The sequence below is a fragment of the Carassius auratus genome, unplaced genomic scaffold (genome assembly GCF_003368295.1).
Source record: "Carassius auratus strain Wakin unplaced genomic scaffold, ASM336829v1 scaf_tig00028216, whole genome shotgun sequence".
Classification (NCBI taxonomy): Eukaryota; Metazoa; Chordata; class Actinopteri; order Cypriniformes; family Cyprinidae; genus Carassius; species Carassius auratus.
This window is the reverse complement of record NW_020525669.1, coordinates 1-22,003: the sequence shown is the minus strand read 5'-3', so window position 1 is coordinate 22,003 and position 22,003 is coordinate 1. Positions and strand designations below refer to the sequence as shown.

Here is a 22,003-nt window from a genome sequence, read left to right as displayed (position 1 = left end):
CTACAGCGTCCTGTATTTTCGTTGCCTAGTAACGATTCAAACAACCATACTAATACCTGTACCTCTGAGATAACGTTAGTTGCGGGTTTTAGTCACGCAGAACCTTCATTAAAATCATGGACGGGCTTAAACAGTTAAACGAAGAAGCTTTGCAAGACCTCTACGCGTGGATAGACAAGATACCGCTCTCCAGACCCAAACGGAATATTACTAGAGATTTTAGCGATGGAGGTATATCATTCCTTCAAAAAACAAATTAAACCCGCTAACCTAGCTTATTAACTATGTATGATGTTTGTTGACATTTTTAGAAGTGTTGCCCTGCATGTGACTAGATAAATATATTTAGAATAGATTAAAGGAATATAATAAGAATACTTGTTTTACTTATAACAATTTAATTAGCTATATAGTATTTTACTCAGTTCAGTATTGTCAGTGAGTATTTGAACGGTTTCCATAAGCAGTTATGGCCGCAGAAGTAGTGAAGCATTTCTTCCCTAAACTGGTGGATCTGCACAACTACACGGCCGCGCATTCCACGCAACAGAAGCTGAGTAACTGGAGCACCCTGAACAGGCAAGTATATTTATTTGTTCTCCACGCAGAGAGTAATACAAACACCGCATTGCTTATCAGACCCCTGAGTGTCGCTTGACACATTCCCTGGAGGATTGCAGGAATGTGACATGACACCTCAGCAACAACACTGGGATCTCCAGTTGAACTTTTAACACTGGCTGGTTCTAAAAGTGAGTTGCCTACCGAGACAGCATATCTGGGCATCATATGTAGAGCTAGAGGGGGAATAGACAGCAGTTTTCCTATTAAGTGTGGAGTGCTTTTTAAGATAGATGGATGCACTTTATTGGGCTTCAAAATCTCGACACCTGTTTACTGCCATTATAAAGATTGAAAGAGCCGCCTTAGTCAAAGAATTAATTCTGTAAAGATGAACATCCTTCCGCGTTATCTTTATTTATTTCAAGAAATTTCTTCAAAACAATGTTCTGAATTGGATAAGATAATTTCCAGATATATTTGGCAAGGGAAAAAACCCAGGATTAAATTTAAAACATTACAGCTCACAACAGAGGAAGGTGGTATGGCATTGTCTCATTTTAGGAACTATTTTCATTCAGCCCAAAGTAAACCTTTAATTAACATATGTAATACAAAATATCATGCTAGGTGGAAAGATATTGAACTTTCAATAATAAATGACCCCCCAATTCAGGCACTATTAACACATAATTACTTGGGAAGATTTATAGATAAGGTGCAAAATCTATGGATTAAAGCCCAGTTTAAAAAAAAAATTATATGATAAGAGAAGAATATAAACTGAACCACAAATAATTCAATGGTGTGCTTATGATCCTGAATTCAAACCTAATAGAATGGATCATAGATTCAAGTGTTGGATCTCAAAGGGAATAACAACATTCTATTCCCTTACAGAAAAGGGACACCTAAAAGATTTAGAAAACTTAAAGAAAGAACATTGCCTTGAGAAATCAGATTTTTATAGATACCTCCAAATACGTCATCATTTTGAACATAATATAAAAAATTAAATGGACTTAGATGACCCAATATTTAGAATATTCATGGGTGCCTACCAGAACGATTTAAATAAGGGTGATATATCTAGATTTTATAAAGGCCTCAGAACAAAAATAAATAATTCCACGGAGTATATTAGAGAAAAATGGGAAAAAGAAGGTAATTTGTCAATATCAAAGGAGGAGTGGCTTGAGATGTGTAAATTCCCCTGGAAATGCACTTATTCTCATACAGTACAGACCAAAAGTTTGGACACACCTTCTCATTCAAAGAGTTTTTTTTTATTTTCATGACTATGAAAATTGTAGATTCACACTGAAGGCATCAAAACTATGAATTAACACATGTGGAATTATATATTGAATTATATACATTACAAAAAAAGTGTGAAACAACTGAAAATATGTCATATTGTAGGTTCTTCATAATAGCCACCTTTTGCTTTGATTACTGCTTTGCACACTCTTGGCATTCTCTTGATGAGCTTCAAGAGGTAGTCACCTGAAATGGTCTTCCAACAGTCTTGAAGGAGTTCCCAGAGAGGTGCTTAGCACTTGTTGGCCCTTTTGCCTTCTGTCTGCGGTCCAGCTCACCCCTAATCCATCTCGATTGGGTTCAGGTCCGGTGACTGTGGAGGCCAGGTCATCTGGCGCAGCACCCCATCACTCTCCTTCTTGCTCAAATAGCCCTTGATGCCTTCAGTGTGACTCTACAATTTTCATAGTCATGAAAATAAAGAAAACTCTTTGAATGGGAAGGTGTGTCCAAACTTTTGGTCTGTACTGTATATGGCAGGAGTTCGAGTGGAAGTGGCTTGTCCGATTTTTTATTACCCCGAAACAGAAAGCACATATTGAAGGGGGACACACCAAACGTTGGAGACAGTGTGGGATTCAGGAAGCCAGTCACTGGCACATATTCTGGGAGGGCCCAGTGATAAAACCTTTCTGGGCAGAGCTTCATAAAGCATTACAAAAACATTCTTAACACTACCATTCCCTTGAACTTTTCCACAATGTTTTTAGGAAATGTGTATTTAAAGGCAAGATGGCAGGATGAATATCTATTTGGCATTTTAACATCTGCTGGTAAAAAAAGCATTAACAAGGTGTTGGTTGCTTCCTGAACCCCCCACAAATACGAGAGTGGATGGACATAGTAAATGATATATATGTTATGGAAAGAATCACTTTTTCCCTCCGTCTTCAGAAAAATATGTTCATTAAATTCTGGTCCAAGTTGGTGAAATATGTAAGGCCGTTATGACCAGACTTTGTGGAGGTATGGAGCAAATTACTCTTTAAATTAAGAATGTCATTGTAATCTTCCCTGTAACTCTTCCCTATTACAAATTGGAAACTATAGAGTGATTTCTTCCATATTCTCTACCATGGACTAAGAACTCATAATTAACACCCTCAACATATATTTGGAACATTTACTATACATTTGCCCTCACCCAAGTTGTAAAACTTTTGTTATTATTGTTATTATTTTATTGTTATTATTGTTATTATTATTAGGTTTTTGTACGTGTAATTTTGTTTGTTTTTATATGTTTTAGTTTACTGTTGTATTATGTTAAAAGAGACAATTGAACAGTAAGAAAATGCAACTACTTCTTGAATTGAAATAAATGATGTTGTCTATGTTGCTGCACCAAAATAAAAAAAATGATTGGAAGAGCCAGGACATTTTTTTTATGTAACTCAGATCAGATTCCTGTCTTTTATGTTTGTCTAGAATTGGATAACAAACAACTCCTTCATGTTCTAATTTCAGAAAAGTTTTCTCTAAGCTGAATTTCCATGTACCCGAGGAGACGATGAAAAAAATTGTAGTCAGCACAGCGGGCTGCATCGAACTAGTCCTTTGCTCTCTGAGAGAGAAGATAGAGGAAAAACAAGCAGGAAAACAATTAGATGGCACTCAGGTGGGTCTGTGTGTGTATTTGCATTTGCATTGCTACAGGATCTTTCTTGTGATACCACTTCCTCTTTCTTTACAATGGTTAAATGAACAGTAGTCTAACCCTGACTTAATCTTTTTTATAGGACTTGGAATATTACAGTACTATAAATGGACAACCCAGATCAGGTAAATACTGTAAAACAGAAATGTGGATTTAGCTTCCCATTGTTTATAAGCTACAGTAAGGCAATGAAGGTCATCTTTAATGAGGCCATGACCCAGTAGCGGCTGGGGGAGAGCCTGGTGAAGACCCACTGGGCTGTGGTCTGCTGGAGAAGAAGACGCATTGACTCTGGCTTTGAGTCTAGGTTTATTAAAGGGATAGTTCACCCAAAAATGAAAATAACTCCATGATTTACTCACACTCAAGCCATCCTAAGAGTATATGACTTTCCTTTCTTCTGTCACACAAATACAATCGTATTTATATTTAAAAAAGTGTTGAGCGAGTGGTGTTCCAGTGATGACGTAGGCGTAAACTCTGGTGAGAAGTGAACACGGAAGCGCAGTAAAAGAGCAAAACAAAACACTGATCACATATTAGAAGTACAAAATAAGGATTTGTAAAGAAAAAATGTCGGATGATTTCAATATAACCCAAAAGTAGACTAGTTTTCCTTTGCTTTGAACAAAACTTGGTTCTCGTGAGATTATGATATTCTCACTGGAGCGTATGCTACGCCTATGTTATCTGCTGGAATGCCTCTTACTTGTATGCGTTTACAACAGTTAGCGGAGGCTAGAAATTGTGGTTTTTAAAGTGGGGGTGAAATGATCATTTTCACTCAATATCCTGTTAATCTTGAGTACATATAGAGTAGTACTGCATCCTTCATAACTCCAAAAAGTCTTTAGTTTTATTATATTCATAAGAGAAAGATAGTCTGTACCGATTTTTCCCAGAAAAACATGACCGGCTGGAGGCGTGACGTGTGGGCGGAGCTAAAGAATCATGAGCGCGAATAGGCTTTTGCGTTGAGAGCGTTTGGAAGCTGACATTACCGTGAGGGAAAACCCATCATCCAAAACAAACCATGGCTAACAGTCAGATTCAGCCGTTTATTTATGATCCAGAATCAGATCCAGAGGCTGAAACTGAACGAAAGCAGCAGCAGCAACGACTCGCTCCGAGCGGGGCTCGAACCCGGGTCTTCGGCATGGGAGGGGACACACTAACAAGGAGGCAGAGATATTTGAAGCAGTTTTACTCACCGCCTGCGGTTCCAACACACGATCGTGACCCTTTGGGAATAATTTGGGATTGCATCATCCTTAAGAAATAAACGATACGCAAATCCGACGTCAAACTGGGCCTTGTTTGTAGAACAAGCATCTTCGAAATGCAGGGAACAAACACAAACACTTGCACAACTCCGTTGATGCTCTGTAAAAATAAACTCCATCCACTGGTCCCTTAACCCCTTACTAGTAACCCCCCTTTTTTGGCATGGAGACCGAAATTACATACCCAAAATAAAAAGGTTTCTGCTCATGATTCTTTCTGACTAGATACATATTCAACATATGTTCACAAAGCTGACACTTTAAAGTTTACTGTTCAGGAATCAGAATCACTCAGACTGTTATGATAATAGAGATATATAAGCTCAAACATAAAAACAAAAATAAAAATATTAAAAACATATGTTTTAAATGTATTTACAAAAATGTTGATGTAGGAAATGAGTTTGAAAACACAGTGTAGCTAAGGCCACAAGTCTTCCAAGACTTCATAAAAAATTTCATAATCGAATCTGTAAAACTGTGAATTTTATGAAATATTTTCTAAGGCCATGTCATGTGTGTTTTTAGAGAAGGCTAATCAGATTGATTTATGGCCCTTGTCATCTCTGTAAGATCTCACATGTAAACATGTGTATGTTTCACTGTTGAAAACTGCCCGAATCATGATTGTATTGTTCTCACCAAACGGTTCTTTCACACCTCCGCCAAGTATGACACATTATCCGCATTATTCTTTTATCATTATTCTTTTGTTTTAATTCCACCTTTATTAGCCTTGATTGTGGTTTTTCAGGCTTTACAAAGCAACAAAGCAGCAATCTCACTTCAGTCTCTCTTTGCATTTAGCCCTTATTTATCAAAAGTCTTACTATAAAAATACAACAAAACATTTTCTTACGACCTTACGTGAATTATTGAGACAAAAATGCATTGTGAAGAAGAAAAGCACCTGCTATTAGTAGCATTGGTGCTAACGTTAGCATCAAGCTACATCTGACAATTTATGAAATTATTAGTACACTTTTACTCAAAACTCACTTTAAACCCCGATCGAGTGTTTATAATAACTTCCTTTAGCGATCAGGGGTGGAATTTGGTCGTTTACTGTTGTAAAAATATGTTATTTGTAGCCTTTTTCCTCGCTGCACAAGTTAGCATTTCCGATGTACATTTTCGATTTTTTTTATAAAAACGCCCCAGATCTCAAGAAATTCTCATACCAAGCTTTACTATCGTAATCGCGGGTTTATTATTCGGATATTTTGTGTGTACAGAGGTGTTTCAGTGTTGTTTTGGCCAGATAACTACCAGGAAGTGTGCAGGAAGCATGTGACACGATGGGGCGGTGTCCAGATATGAAACTCTAGATTGACGTTTGAAAGACCCAATCAGAGTCTGAGTCACACACCGCACGAGCTGCCGGCACAGCAAACACATACACAGATCGCTGGGAGAGGCTATTTATCATCTGATCGCGTAAATCCGTGGAAAATGAATAGAAATGACGATTCTGTCTGAAGAAATATGAAGTAAACATCAGTAAATATATCCATATATCTCCGCAGATATGCATCTTTTGTCTATAAATCCTTATTGACGCTGTTCAGTGAGTCTATGTGAACACAAATAAACCGCTCTTGACGTGACTGAAAATGAGTGAGTTGTGAATTTCTATTCAAAATGTGGCATAATACGGATTTATTATTTTGCACTCCTGACATAAATCACTAAATATCTGTCACTGCAACAATGTTTTATCAAAATATTTGTCAAATATCGAATCTTGAGTCTTTAAACTTTCCATTGATGCACAGTTTGTCCAGATGAAGTAAGACAGTGATGTTTAATGTGCTGTGAAAGTGAAACAATAATAAACTGGGGCCGTCAGCGATGTTTGCACGCAAAGGGGTTAATGCTGTTTTTTTTTTTTGGTAATCTGTGCAGGGTTGTCTTGCCCTGGCAACCAAAAACACACTCCTTTTGTGACATTTCGCGACGCTCTCGCTCTGATCAGTGAAGTCTGTTGTGCTCTCAGTGCTCTGCTATACGGGAGCGCGCGCTCTTCCGGCAGACGTGCCCTTAGGACCCATATAAGGAAATTCCGCTCCATCTAACATCACACAGAGCCATACTCGAAAAAAAACTTTCCGAAACTTGTGACAAACCGGAAGGAGTATTTTGGGAACAAAAATACTCCTTCAAACGTACAACTTAATTTTTGAAACTTTGTCCATGTTTAGCATGGGAATCCAACTCTTTAACAGAAAAAACTCAGTATGCATGAAATAGCATTTCACCCCCCCCTTTAAAGTTCTAAATATTGGATATTTTTCTCAAACAAATGCATCGATTCACTTCAGAAGGCCTTTATTAATCCCCTGGAGCCATGTGGAGTACTTTTTATAATAGATGAATGCACTTTATTGGACTTCAAAATCTCAAAACCCATTCACTACCATTAGAAAGCTTGGAAGACATTTTTTATATAACTCTGATTGTTAGTAAATTATGACAGTTTTTGGGAGGTAAACCGTCTCTTTCAGCTTGTGTGTTTTCTTTTTAAAATGTCATTTTAAAATGAAAATGATCCTCGTCTACACTTGCGTTTTCACTGCGTTTCAGAAATGATCTCAGTCCACACAACTGAAAAAACTCATGTCACATGACTATTCATGCAGATGCAACAATGAGCATGATGTTATTATTTACATGATCATCAATGATACGCAGAGTGAATGTTGGCAGCCACTACAACATTTCTCAGTTTTAGTCTGTTTACACTGAAATGCAACCCCAGAGTTTTCAAAACTAAAAAGGGGTCTGGAGCGTTTTGGAAAGTCTCAGTTTTCGAGGGTCGAAATCACCGGAGTAGTGTAAACAACAGGCATAACTTTAGCAAACGTTATGTGTTTTAAAACAAAAAATGCACTAGTGTAAACATAGCCTTTGACATGTACAGTAGACACAAAGAAAAAGATCTACATCATTACTGGTACAAAACATAAACACAATTGACACATCATCTTTACACAGGAAGGAAATGAATGAATCTAATTTTGAACAGCTTTTATTACATACTCAAAATGATTCACAGTGCTAGCCTCAATAACTACCCACACAAATGAAATCAGAAGAAGAAGATAGTAGCCATGTAGCAGAATTCCCACAGCATAACAACTGTTGTCTGTCAAGGGTGAAGATATAAACTAGATTTGTGATGGCTGTCTCCTCATATGAATTGTGGTGATTCTTGTTAATGCTAGTAAGAATGGTAATATAATTAAACTGCCTAGTCAGCTCATCAGCTGTATCTGAATACTTGGAAATGTGACACCATTAGATTTTAAGGAAGCTTAGTATTCATGAGATCTGTGGTCAAAGATAGACTGATTGTCACAGTACTCAGAAAACACTGCCCTTGCCTCAATTACTGTAACCTAAAATAGCAAATTAAGTGTTGCAAGTATAAAGGATGCCCTTTTATGTACAAAGAGGATGAGTTTCCTTTGTGTGTTCTGATGGTCATTTGATGGTCTTTTGATGGTCATTTGAGGTTTTGTGTCAGACCTTCTGGTTAGTTCACGCAAAAGCAACATTCCTGTCATCATTTACTCACTTTATATGCTATATGATTTTATTTCTTCTCGGGGATACAAAAGAAGATATTTTGAAGAATGTTTCAACTGCTTTTGCCCATACAATGAACAAACCCCCAATGGATCGCACAAAATTTCATTGTTTGGACAAAAAAATAAAATGCACATTAAAAATCAATGGCTTCATCCAAAAGCTAAGGCAGCTGACTTTTTACCTTGATGCCTTTATCAGGCTATGACATTGCTTGCAATGTTTGCGCATAAAGGTATCTCCTGAAAAAGACCTCTTTACTGCCAACCACCACTTTGTGTGCTTCTGTTAAAATTTTAGCTTGAACTGTTTTTCTCTATGCATATTAAAATAGACTTACAAAAGCTGTGTTTGGAAAAAAAAAATGCACTGGATTTTCAGCACTCTTAACATTACATAGGAGGGGTCCAGATAGGTCATTTCTTTCCATTTCCCATACCTTCACTCTCCATTTCCCATACCTCACCATCATGAAATCTTAATTGTGACATCATTTGGTTTCAGGTCCAACTCCCTCTTTTCATGATAGAAAAGGTCTCGCGTCCATCAACTCATTCACCAGATAGCCCTTATCACTTCCAACAGGCTCAAATTTGGCTAAAAGCCCTTTTCACCCATAGAAAACACAAGCAAACAGTAGATTATTGAGTCTATTATGAGACCAGAGAGGCTAGATGGTTTCTGATATATCATGTTATCGAAGTGCAGAGCATTTCTATTAAGGAAACAGGAGTCCTGTGCTTTTTACTTTTATTTTCCCTGTATAGGTGATGTTCAATTTTAACTTGTTATTTTATGTGTTAATGGAATGTTTATAAGGTGAAGCACAGCTGGTGTTGATGATTCAGAGCTCAGAGCCAAATAAAACACTCCCGCTCCGTAGTCACAGTCTGGTGCCGTCAATGCTCTTTTTTGACCTTATTGTGTTTAATGGGTTCAAATGGAGTCTAATTAGTTTAGCCTTCCTGGCTAAGCAATTCTCATGAGCTTAAACATCTTAAAGTATGGGGGAGTACCACTTAGCTAGAGGAAATTGATTCAGGTTATCGTGAGGGTAAAGTCTCAGTGCCCAAACTTAGCCTGGAGGGATCCTGAATGCACTGTCGCTGTCGCCTAAGACACATTTGTACATTAGCATGTTTACCTGTCTGTGAAAGCCATTTGTTTGAAAATTATTACAGTATATATTTTTTTAATCTCTTAATCCCTTTCTCTGTTTGCCCAACTTTCTGATATTTCTGATTCTAGTTATTGAGGCCACTCACACCAATCCAGCCACTGTGAAGAAGATAGGCAATGTAAGGTAAAGAGTGATTAATTGTGATGTGAAATGAACTTTCTGAGGTTCATGAAGTCTTTTATGTAGGCCTATGGAAAAAAATATACATTTTTAATGGACTTTTTGGAAATCTTGTGTAGTCCTGCTGTAGCCTTGGGACCAAATGTGGATCCAGCTGTCCGTTTGCTCTTGGAGGAAAAGGAGCAAGCCATTTTGGCTTTACAGGAGACTGTTGAGGTAAGGTGTTGATGCTAAAATTCTTTTTCCTTTAACAATTTAACATGCAGAGACAAATTTATTGGTTGAGTTCCCATAAAGTGTAAGCACCGTTGCTATCTGATGTTTTCTGCATTGCATTTCAGTCATTCAGTATTCAGTCATTATTTTTACAATTTCAAAACACTGCACCTTTAAAGTTGGCATGAAATTAAATCTTCTGTTTTATAAATGCATTGTTATTTATCTTATTGTGAACAATTCTTCAATGCATGTTATTTTGTATTATTTTGTAATAATACAAAAATACAATTCTTTTGTAGTAAAACAAAATATCAACACTCAAATCTTTTTTGTGAAACGACAGCCTTCTCTCATGGATGAATGCCGGATATTTCCAATCATTTAGTCCATTTAGAGTAAATCTCCTGCAAGCTTGCATTAATCTACATCAACAACAATCAATACTACCATGTCCCCATCCTACATCTTTTTTTTCTTATAATGTGTTACACTCGGATGTACATCACAATACAGAACAAATGCTCTGTTGATTCTTCTGTTTAATTGTGACTGTAATGTGCCTAAAAATTTGTATAAATTCATTCCAATTTTTTTTTCTTTAGCATGAGATCTTTAAAAAATGCAGATGTTTTTTAAAAATGTGATTGTGAATGTGTTTAAAACCTTTAGCAAACAATGCCAGCTGGTGAGAGAGAGATGCATTTGTGTCACAAAAGGAAATTGGTCTTCCTGTGCTTTTCTTTCTGCAAATGGTCAAGGGTTGCGGGTCACATTCTCTGACATGTTTCCTGTTACTCTTGCAAATGTGGTTAAAAAAATTGCAAGGTTGTCAAATGAGTCACTGTGAGTTCAGCAGCTGTGATATTTGTCACTTGACGGTCAGTAAAACAATTTTAAGGTTCCAGTAATATATTTAGATGCTTGAAGATTAATCATTTGAACAGTTTGCATTTCAATTCAAAGAAAAAGATAATCAGAAACTGGTCTATTTTAACTGGTCTGCATCAAATAGTACTCAAAGTTTCTATGGAAGGAAATGCTACAGGATGATTGTGACAGAAAACTTTATTTTGTTATTTTGTGCCCCTGTAAAGCCCTTGGTTTGCATGTATTATACCATAAACTTAAAACCGCTGTTGAAAATCACATATCACATACAGTAAATATTTTACTTTTACAGATTTTACAGATTAAGGTAGACCGATTGGAGCATCTTGTGCATCTTAAGGATCTACGCATCGAGGACTTGACAAAGCACTTAGAGCGATATAAGGCACATAACTCATGATCTCATTATTAAAATACAGAGTCATCATCAGGAATTTTATTTCAGGAAGTACATACTATATGCACTTAAGAAACTTAATAAACTCTTACAGAGAGCTGGTCTATTGTCCATATGAAATCATCTAATTTTCCTCACCTGTTTTCTGACCTGTGATAGTTGACACTCTGAATAGAAGCACTGATGCCAATAATATATTATATCAGCTGAGACCATCTACAGCAGTTTATTCCTTACACTGGAGCCCACCTGACTTTGGCAGTAAAGTCTTTATTCCTGGGGACATTTCATCATTTCTGCGGATGGTTTAGTTTACTCCGAACAGTAAATGCAATTACTATGATAGTGTTTTCATTTCATGTAGAATTATTGAACATTATATGTTATCACTTAGATTTTTATTTTATCTTAGAACTTAATAAAAAATAAAAAAAAATTAGTCTTCACTGTATTTTTTTTTATATATCTGAGCATTCTACATTGTTCATAAGTCATCTGACTTCATTATTAGGTGTCATAAGAATAAGATTTCATAAGAAAAGTATTGTGATCTGCCATGTTTGTGGTTGATGTGAGACTGAAAGTAGAGTTTGCATTTAAATGGAATTTATTCTGATGTCAGCGTCGAAACTGACTCATTCAGACAAAATTGTTGATGTCAAGTCGTAAACTTGCATATGCATGTCAGATTGTGTTGCTGACACAATATATATATTTTTAGACACAATTTATCAAGTGATTTTTTTCATTTTCGCTCAGCCAGCTTTTCAAAAGATGTATAAAGGGCACTGAAAGGTCCACTGAAGAAGGCTTGTCAGCCCGCCGCAGTTGCCCATGCCAGTGCAAGCAGTCATAGATTCACTTCCCCCCAAGTGTCTATCCAGTGTGTGCAAGGGTACTGACACGTAACATTCTCTATATTTTCCTGGGTGGCCGTAAACAGCTCCCTATTTTCACCTCAAGCTATTCTTTATCATAAAGTCATCAGAGGGGAGGCCTGTAATTTGGGGTTTTCCTTCGACATAGCAGATTTGGCTCCAGCAGGGTCACAGCAGCTCATCCTCTCTCATTTTTTATTTTTTTTTGCCAGAAGAGTTCACAAAGACTTTTTGAAACAGTATTTGCAATCATTTTGTGTCTCTCATGAGAAATGTGTTTATGCTTACATCAACCCCATGAGGAAACCTCAGACCAAATGTAAACAGTTCTGAAGCAAAGCTGAGAACGGAAAAATCTTTCAGTCTACATGAAAGAGATTATGAATTACGAATGATTTCTTATAATTGACTGAATATATATCCTAAAAAATAGATATGTTTCATATGGAAAATAAATACAAGAAGCTGATAAGCGGAGTATTTCACATGTGTCCATAAAGTTCTCAGAGCCCCCTGATGACTCAAGCTGAACTCTTGCAAAGAGACTTGGGGGTTGGATCTTTGGGTGGTAATGCTGCATTAAAGCTCTCTGAGTCAGACTGAATTACAGTCAAAAGCATGCCTGAGCCCTTCAGCATGAAGACGACATTATGAAGCACATTGAGAATGTCTGAAACAGGAGTTTTTCTCATAAAGACAGAATGAGTGTGGTACTCCCACTGTCTCTCTGGTCTATAACAATGTCTGACTTTAAAGACCATTTACAAAAGGACCAATCCAACAGAGAAAAAGTAAACTAAAGTCCTGCAGATACTCTTCTTCATGCGGGCAGGTTGGAAAGGGCAGGGGTTCCATGATTGTTCAAAAGTCTTCAAATGAAAGCATTTACTTCACTACTCTCAGTTTCAAGTGTTTTAGTGCTTACACTTCAAAGAAATCTGGTCCTCAAATGTTTTATTTGTTTTTAGGTTGTATGTTTTTCCAGTTATTTTTAATTTGAAATATTCTGGGTTCAGAATATTCAAACACTGAGCTCATTCAAAAGGAACTGATTGATTATTGAATATTGATAACTTTATCAAACATTTATTAAAAATAAACAAGAATCAAAGTTGTGGTAAGGCACTTGCAATGAAAGTATAATTTTTTTGGAGAGTCAAAGCTTGTAATCTTATTAAAGCTAATTAATTCATAAATACATAAATATTATTCAAGATCCTATGTTGTTTAAATCAACTGGACATTTTGGACTTTTTTCAGTCATTCATTGGACTTTTTTTTGTAGCACTAAAATAATGCTAATATGCTTATTGCTTATTGCTATATAGCCATACTATTGAAACAGTGAGTATTGTAATGTACAATATGTGTGAATGCAGAATATTCCTTTAAGAGCCTTGGTACTGTAGTACTGTATAATAGTACTGTAGGCCTGTAATCCTCAGACTTCACTGCTTTTGGGGTTCAGCTGCACAGACATTCAACCTAAGTGTTCATTATGGCAATTTATCAGCATTTGGAAGGTTGAGATCCTCACGTCAAGTAAAGACGTCTAAAATGGCATGACAATATTGTTGTTTTGTTTTGCACACAGTAAAAACAAACAAAACTTAATGCATGACACTACAGAGTAAATTCATAAAAATGTGATGGTACAGTTCCAGTGAAGAAAAAATATTTGTTTGCCAGAGTTTAGATGTAAGGGATAGCCTTGATTACTATCCCAGTACATCTGTTTCTGTTCAGACTAAGACATGACTGTCTGAAGCCTTTCTTTCTTTTATGTTGTTTAAATGACTTTTGGAAGATTAATGAGGGTCGAGTTCGTATAATGCAATGAAAACCACATGGTAATCAAACTGACTAAAAAATATCTAAGAAAACATTCTGTAAATAAAATATCAGGTAATTGGCATGTTTGTTGTGTTTTCCACCATACAGTCACTACATTTCTCATAGGATCACTGAGGATGGGAAAGAGATCCATGAAAGAAATTTGGAATTGATTTGCATGGATGTTTCCTTTGCATCGTCAGATGTTCACATAACACAATCTGTGAGCTCTATTGAACTTTTCGCCTGTGTAATCTGTAAACAAGCTGTCTGCTGTCATCAGAAACATGATTCATCAGTGAATATCTGTTAGACTAAATGATATGCATCCTGGATGATACAATAAAAACAAATACTTTACTGATTACTGTTCTAGACATGGCAGTTGCAGGATTGAAGATGGCCTAATTTAAGTTTCGTTAAGTTTAAAAGACGGTGTCAAAATGAACTAGTCCAGGAAAAAAATGATGACAAGCATGGGAACAATCTTGAAAAAGTTAAAAAACAGAGTGAGAGATAAACTCAGGTTTCAGCCAGGTATTATCAGAGAGAGATGTTAACCCTGTGACACACCCGGGGTAAAACAAACCTCAAAGCATTGCCTCCAAATCTCCCCTCTTAAAAACAGACCTGCACTGAGTCAGGATGAATAAAGGGTTGTGCAAGCAGTAAGATAACTGTTCCTTTCCCTTGGCAAGATAAGAGAACCCCACACATATGCACACCAACACTTGCCAAATGCCAGATACAAGTCAAAATTGTAGTACGGCCAAGCTGGATTTTCAGTAGTCATTATTCCAGTATCATGTGATCCTCAGAAATCATTTTAATATTAGCAATATTTTCAGAATCACTGACCCATATAATTTATATAACAAAACTGCAATGTGCTAGTATTGCTTTTCTCATGCTTTTATCCAAAAAATAGATTTTGCTCAGATAGATATTTTATAAATAAAAGTTTTTAAGAAATTAAATCATTCTAAAATGTCCGTTGATGCAAAATAAACTATCAATATTACTATCAATATTAGAAACATTTGTGGTGCCTAATATTTTTGGTTGAAATCTTTTTTTTTTTTTTACTGTTTGATGAATAGAAAGTTGAAAAGAACAACATATATATATATATATAAAATTGAAATATTATCTATTATGTTACTACATCATAAATACTTAATGTCACCCCTAATGCAATTTAACGCATTCTTGCTGAATAAAAGTATTCATTTCTTAAAAAGAAAAAAAGTACTGACCCCAATGGTACTGTGTGTGTATATAATGCAAAATAAAGTTTCATAACCAGTCAGAATTATTTCAAGTCACTATCTACAATTTGCTATATTTATTGTGTTAAAACCTCAACTTCATGTCATGTGTGGCAAATCAGATTTGGGCATGTGGAAATCCCCTTAGAATGACCTGCATTATTGAGCTAATCAGAGGCTGAGAGAAGCCAGGCTTATCATCTATCATGCCCTAACAGAAGCAGCCTCATGACTCCTTGGTAAATTCCGGCAGCGCTACGTTTCAGTGGATGGAGCAGGGTGATGAGGCAGACTCAACACAAAACACAATTGTTCAGGCTGCTGCTCGTAATTTATAAATCTCATCATAGTTGTCATGGGAACAGGACTGTCTCTTACGCCAGAGTCCCTCCAAACCACTGCAAAACCTGGGCACTGCCCTTCCTGCAATGGTTGTAGACAGGACACAGATTTGCCATCAGCTCTACAAAAACAGAAAAAAAAAATAGCATTAGCATGTGTCCTGCTAGGATGATGGCCTAGTTTTCCTAGTAAAAATAAATAAAAGGGTTTACTGGATATTCCATCTAACAGTGCACATGTGGCTTATTTTCATTCCATTTAAATGAGCTATGGAAAGAAAAGTTGGCCACGGTTCCTGTGTAAGTGATGTATCCTCTGCATAAGTCATTTGGGAGTCATTAAAATCTTGTTCTCTTGTGAACATTGTTCAACATGTCTTCAGATTCAGTTCTGTCTAGTTAATAAAAATGTCCATTTCACGAGTGAACATTGTTTAAATCAAATCATACTTAAGGATTATTAATGGAATCTGTTGGCCTGACAAAACAACCACGATCAAAAACTGTGCTCTTTTCACCTCGCACCTTTGGTTTTGGCGGAACCACTTCCTTTATCTCATTCATGAGTAGTGGAGGAAGGAAAGTGTGGTACATCCTGGATGCACAAGCACATTTTAACCTATACAAACTGATTTTCTGAACAAGACACTTCTGTTGAAGGAACACCATTCCCTTTATCAAACTTTATCAAAAGTCTTAATGCTAAATTCATCATTTTTCTGTATAAGGAACAGGAAATGTTCTGTGTCTGGGGATTGTCTGATGGTTGATATTTACTCAGGAGGTCCCCAGGCTTCAGTTCTCTCTTTAAGGTCAGCTGGTGACAAGGACCTTTTTGCCCACTTCCTGGAGTGACCGTTTCCTTCTTTTGTCCTTCTTCCATTCATGCACTGTTAGTAAATCTGAGTCCTGCATCAAAAAATTGAATCAGAATCATTTGTTACTTGGAGAGTTTTTAACACTTCCTGAACTTGGATAAATACCACTGACTGAGACACTGTGAATTTATTTCCAAAGCAAACCCAGATAAATGGGTCATAACTGCCTGTTTGTATTCATTAAATTATTTTTGAGAATAACTGTATGGCTATCAGATTATTCCCAATAAAGTCTGAAAAACATGACAAAGTTGTAAGATTAAAGACATACATTGAAGGAGCAATCAAAGCCACACCTGAAGACCTGAATAAGAGAGGCACCCTTAATACCCTAATGTATTAGCATCATGGTGGCAAGCTTTGCATGCACTTGTGCATTAGATTTAAAAATGTGGTTCTTACATGCATAAGAAGTTTCTGTTCCTCATTTCTCATAAATGTATCCAATTGATATTAAACTAAACACACTTAATTCATGACACAATCTTTGTGAAACTTCCATATGAGGACATGATGGAGACTTCCTTAAAGTGCAAGACAAGAACAGTTTGATCATACAACTGCAACACCAAGAAACAAGTCCTTTTATGGTATCAAAATAAGTTTTATTTAACAGAATTGAACAGTCAAAATTTATAAATTTTGCATATAAAGGTTTTAAAATTAGGATCTTAAATTATGCTGACATTAAAAAAAAAAGTGACATTCACAGAGTGTGTTTATTCGAGAGTCAATTTAATCAGCCATTAGAATCACAGGGATCTTATGAACAGAAAAATATTTGAGACTTGATTTTGAGACACTTAAACATACACCATAAAGGAAAAAAATTATTGTCAATTTAGGATGGAAGAAGCCTCTGGTTGTAGTGGGAACTAACTGTATCGAATGCTTGTCTCTTTAATGGAAAATATGTAGATGTAAATGTATGTGCTGTGACAGATTTACACAGACATGACCTTACATTTGATATCTGCTTAATATAGGGTATGAAAAAAAACTCCAGGTCATTCAAGTTAACACTCGGGTCTCTTTTCCTGGGAGATGGGTACTAGTAGACACTATTCAAAGCCTTATTTGGATTGATTTGATTAAACGTCAATTAATTGTTATTATTGGCATATGAAAGCAACTTAGGCAGACTTGACACTTTTACAAATCTTTGAGTCACGTAGGTCTTTGTTGCCAATCTTTAGATTCTAAAAGATCACTGGCCTTCCCCTACTGGCGACACTCTGCTGAAGTTTTTGAGGCTTCAGGAAATCATCACCTGGCTCTCAGCATGCAATAATAAGTAGTTAGAACGTCTGATCATTAATGCATTCACCCATTCATGCTAAAAATAATACTGCTTAATAATACAGCAGCCCTAATTGTAACTGAATTCCCTTTGAAACTAACTCCTTCCAGTATGACAAACAAGCAGCTTAACTAATGTCATAAAGCATTTTCAGTTATAGAGGAAAAGACTCAACCTTATAGAATCTATTAGCTGTCCATCTCATAGTTTATCAAAGGCTAGCCCCCCAGATAAAAACTTTAACGTCTTGCGAAACTTCCCTAAATCCACATACCCAAGTTAAGTGTTACACCTTCTAAGAACCAACAAATCAAAACAGCGCACAGGCACCAACAAAACTAACACACTACACAAGACTACACCAAACCCACTATTTCACATTACATGAAATTAAATTCACACCATGATTCAGGTGTCAATGTTGAAAAATTCTCAATCATTAGGATCAATGAGAAACAAGCAGAGATTGATTCTTGTTTGTCTTATTGATTAAAACAAATTAATTCTTACATACCAATGTAAAAGAGACTGACCTCTGCAGTTGTGGCTGGGCTAAATTAAGATTTTAGTGATAATGGAAATGATGACTACAATGATGGTTTACCTAAAAATAAAAATTCTGCCATCAGTTACTCCGTTACCCTCATGACGTTCCAAACCCACATGACTTTTATTTCTTCGGTAGAACACAAAAGATATAATTTCCACAGAAGAAAGATAACCATACAGATTTGGAATGACGTGAGACGAATAAATAATGAAAGAATTTAACTCTGAAGTTCCCTTTGCACATCAAGAATTGGGCCTGTTACTCAAGCATCTGTCGTGGTCTTGAGAGGTGTTGAAAGGAGGGGTAAATTATGAGACAAGACTCCATTAGTCTGGAGGTGCAGTTGTGATGTGATGTGGTTTGATATGTAGGGATTTAATTACACAAGCTTCTAGACAGGGCAAGGAATAATGTCACAAGGTCAATCAGTGCAGAGGGCTACTGATATGTGAGAGATGACACTAATGTGGTCACAATTTACATGGCAGAATGTGTAAAAATGAGAAATGCAAAGGGAATTAACTAGTGTTTTTCTATTGCCTGTCTGGGGATTCACACTTGAAACGACTAAAGGATTTAAGTGGGAATTACAACAGTCCTTGTAGTCTCTTCAGGATCTAAACAACAGCATTTTTTCTTCTTAAAAATGGTGCAGATTTGATCAGTTTCAGCTGAATTATAAGTCTAATCTTAAAGCATTACAGAATTTTTTTTAAATTATTATTATTATTATTATTATTTATTTAATTTTTTTCTCACTGAATATGGTTCATGAGATTTCTTTCTGACTATCTAAGATTTGCCAGGCTTGTGGGAGAAAGGCTGGGTCTGCATCTCTCTGAGATGTGAACAGTGGCTAAATGAGCTCAAACGCTAAGGCGTTATTTTACTCCTGCTATCTCATTCAATTACAGTACATTAGTCACTCATCCCTATAGCAGTGCCCAGAAAAAAAATATGACAGCATTGGTAAAGACAATAGACTAGCCTCTTATTGGCAATAATAAGCCACTGTTGTCTGCTTTGCTGCATGACTTAAATTTAAATCAATTTTCTAAATTTCAGATTAATCAGTGAGAGACAGCTTTGTCACATCCACATTAATTGCAATTGTACACATAATTCTTATAATCATACATATGGCTCAAAGATTAATATTACTACTAGACTAACAGTTCATCCCAGAAAATAAAATGGTGAAAATACTGGGATGGTATTAATATGTACTTTAGGATTTATATTAGTACCTAATAGATACCTTCAGGACTAAACAAAGGACAAAAGTTTACTGACCCAGTAACAGATTTTGTACATTTTGTTTTCTGAGATGATTATATAATGACAGTTCCATGTACAGCTCTTGTTGCCATTAGTCACAGATTATCCTGAAACATGTGTAAGTAAATAACAAAGACTTATGAATTGCCAACCAGATGATATATGGAAGGAAAGGTCTAATTTCTATGGTTGAAACTGTTGAACTTTTACAATATCATTAAAGGTTTAAAATGTAATTTAGTCCTGTGATAGCAAAGTGGTCCTGCTTAATGTTTTTGTTTTATATATATATATATATATATATATTATATATATATTATATTATATATATATATATATATATATATATACACACACACACACACTCACCTAAATGATTATTAGGAACACCATACTAATACTGTGTTTGACCCCCTTTCGCCTTCAGAACTGCCTTATTCTACATGGCACTGATTCAACAAGGTGCTGAAAGCATTCTTTTAGAAATGTTGGCCCATATTGATACGATAGCATCTTGCAGTTTAGGGAGATTTGTGGGATGCACATCCAGGGCACGAAGCTCCTGTTCCACCACATCCCAAAGATGCTCTATTGGGTTGAGATCTGGTGACTGTGGGCCATTTTAGTACAGTGAACTCATTGTCATGTCCAAGATACCAATTTGAAATGATTCGAGCTTTGTGACATGGTGCATTATCCGGCTGGAAGTAGTCATCAGAGGATGGGTACATGGTGGTCATAAAGGGATGGACATGGTCAGAAACAATGCTCAGGTAGGCCGTGGCATTTAAACGATGCCCAGTTGGCACTAAGGGTCCTAAAGTGTGCCAAGAAAACATCCCCCACACCATTACTTTACCACCACCAGCCTGCACAGTGGTAACAAGGCATGATGGATTCATGTTCTCATTCTGTTTATGCCATATTCTGACCCTACTATCTGAATGTCTCAACAGAAATCGAGACTCATCAGACCAGGCAACATTTTTCCAGTCTTCATCTGTCCAATTTTGGTGAGCTCGTGCAAACTGTAGCCTCTTTTCCCTATTTGCAGTGGAGATGAGTGGTACCGGTGGGGTCTTCTGCTGTTATAGCCCATCCGTCTCAAGTTTGTGCGTGTTGTGGCTTCACAAATGCTTTGCTGCATACCTCGGTTGTAACGAGTGGCTAATTCAGTCAAAGTTGCTCTTCTATCAGCTTGAATCAGTCGGCCCATTCTCCTCTGACCTCTAGCATCAACAAGGCATTTTCACCCACAGGACTTGCCGCATACTGAATGTTCTTCCCTTTTCACAGCATTCTTTGTAAACCTAGAAATGGTTGTGCGTGTGCGTGTTACTGTAGGAATGCTGTTATTTGGATGGTGAGCTGTATTGGATTTCCACCAGACATAATGTTTGGTGTTAATCTCAAATAAATTCAAATTTTAGTCTCATCTGCCTCAGAATCTTCAAGGTGCGTTTTGGCAAAGCTCAGTCACGACTGCATGCTGCCTTTCTTGAGGAGTGGCTTTTTTTTTCAGCCCTCCCATACAAGCCACATTTGTGGAGAATTTGTGATACTGTTGGCAAATGCACACAATGACCACTCTTTGTCATATTCCTGCAACTGCTTCAGAGTTGCTGTAGGCCTTTCATCCAGTTTGCAGCAACATCCTGATCCAGGCAGGGTCTGTGTTGTATCAGATACCTTCCACTTCTTAATAACATTTCATTGTGCTTCTAGACATTGATAAAGCCTTTTAATTTTTTTTCTATACATCTCCTGAATTGTCCCAAGGACTGAAATGCTCCAGGAAAGCTCTTTTCACGCTGAGCTATTCAAAATGACCACAGCTGAAAGTCTGTGAAAAGTTGATTAGCTACACCCGATTGAGTTTACAAGTCATGTTTAGGAGGGGTGTGAATCTTTTTCCAACTCTGTTTTATGTATATATATTTTATGTGTGTGTGTTTTATCTCACTAAATAACAGATATGTACATCAGATTTTTATATTTAGTGAAGTAATTCTTTCCAGATCGAAACTCAAGGCACACCATTTAACATTGATATTCATATCTATAGCACAAATAATAAGGAATGAGTTATATCCTGACTTTTTTTTTTTAAAATATTAAGTTAAAATGTAAAATTTAGCAATTTTATTGACAATGACAAATGAAATAATAGGACAGCTATTTTATTTAAATAACACAAAACGCACAATGTAGCATCAAGTTTTATTTTCAAGAATACAAAAACAACTCTCCAGTTAATTTTATTCAATGCTATGTTAATTTCATAATCACTGGATAAAATGTATACATTTTTTTCCTGATATTTGGATTTCCTGCTCAAAATATTTAGCATTAACTAGGCAAATAGCCAAGAGCCCTTTGAACAGATGTTGAACATAACAACACTGTAGGCCACTGCACTTCCCATTCAACTGACTACATCAAATAAATATCAGCATAGCATGTG

At 36.4% G+C, this 22,003-nt stretch overlaps 1 protein-coding gene across 3 annotated transcripts; it reads left to right on the top strand.

The window, feature by feature from the left end:
• The first annotated feature begins 25 nt into the window (after positions 1-25).
• Positions 26-11,655, top strand: spef1 (sperm flagellar 1). Of its 3 annotated transcripts, none has more exons than XM_026251740.1 (7): positions 26-231; positions 468-579; positions 3,349-3,499; positions 3,621-3,663; positions 9,658-9,712; positions 9,829-9,925; positions 11,109-11,655. In XM_026251740.1, the coding sequence occupies exons 1-7, from the start codon at positions 117-119 to the stop codon at positions 11,214-11,216; spliced, it is 681 nt and encodes a 226-aa protein (XP_026107525.1). In that variant the 5' UTR covers positions 26-116; the 3' UTR covers positions 11,217-11,655. The 3 variants fall into 3 exon arrangements, with proteins under 3 accessions (XP_026107525.1, XP_026107526.1, XP_026107527.1); XM_026251741.1 differs by lacking the exon at positions 11,109-11,655 and adding an exon at positions 10,272-11,100; XM_026251742.1 differs by lacking the exon at positions 11,109-11,655 and adding an exon at positions 10,228-10,315.
• Positions 11,656-22,003: the final 10,348 nt, after the last annotated feature.

Excerpts from the sequence above, each read along its gene's own strand:
- spef1 (XM_026251740.1), top strand. The coding sequence starts at position 117 with ATGGACGGGCTTAAACAGTTAAACGAAGAAGCTTTGCAAGACCTCTAC. Across the intron at positions 232-467 it reads TAGAGATTTTAGCGATGGAG|TTATGGCCGCAGAAGTAGTG; the intron begins GTATATCATTCC and ends TTCCATAAGCAG. Across the intron at positions 3,664-9,657 it reads AAATGGACAACCCAGATCAG|TTATTGAGGCCACTCACACC; the intron begins GTAAATACTGTA and ends TTCTGATTCTAG.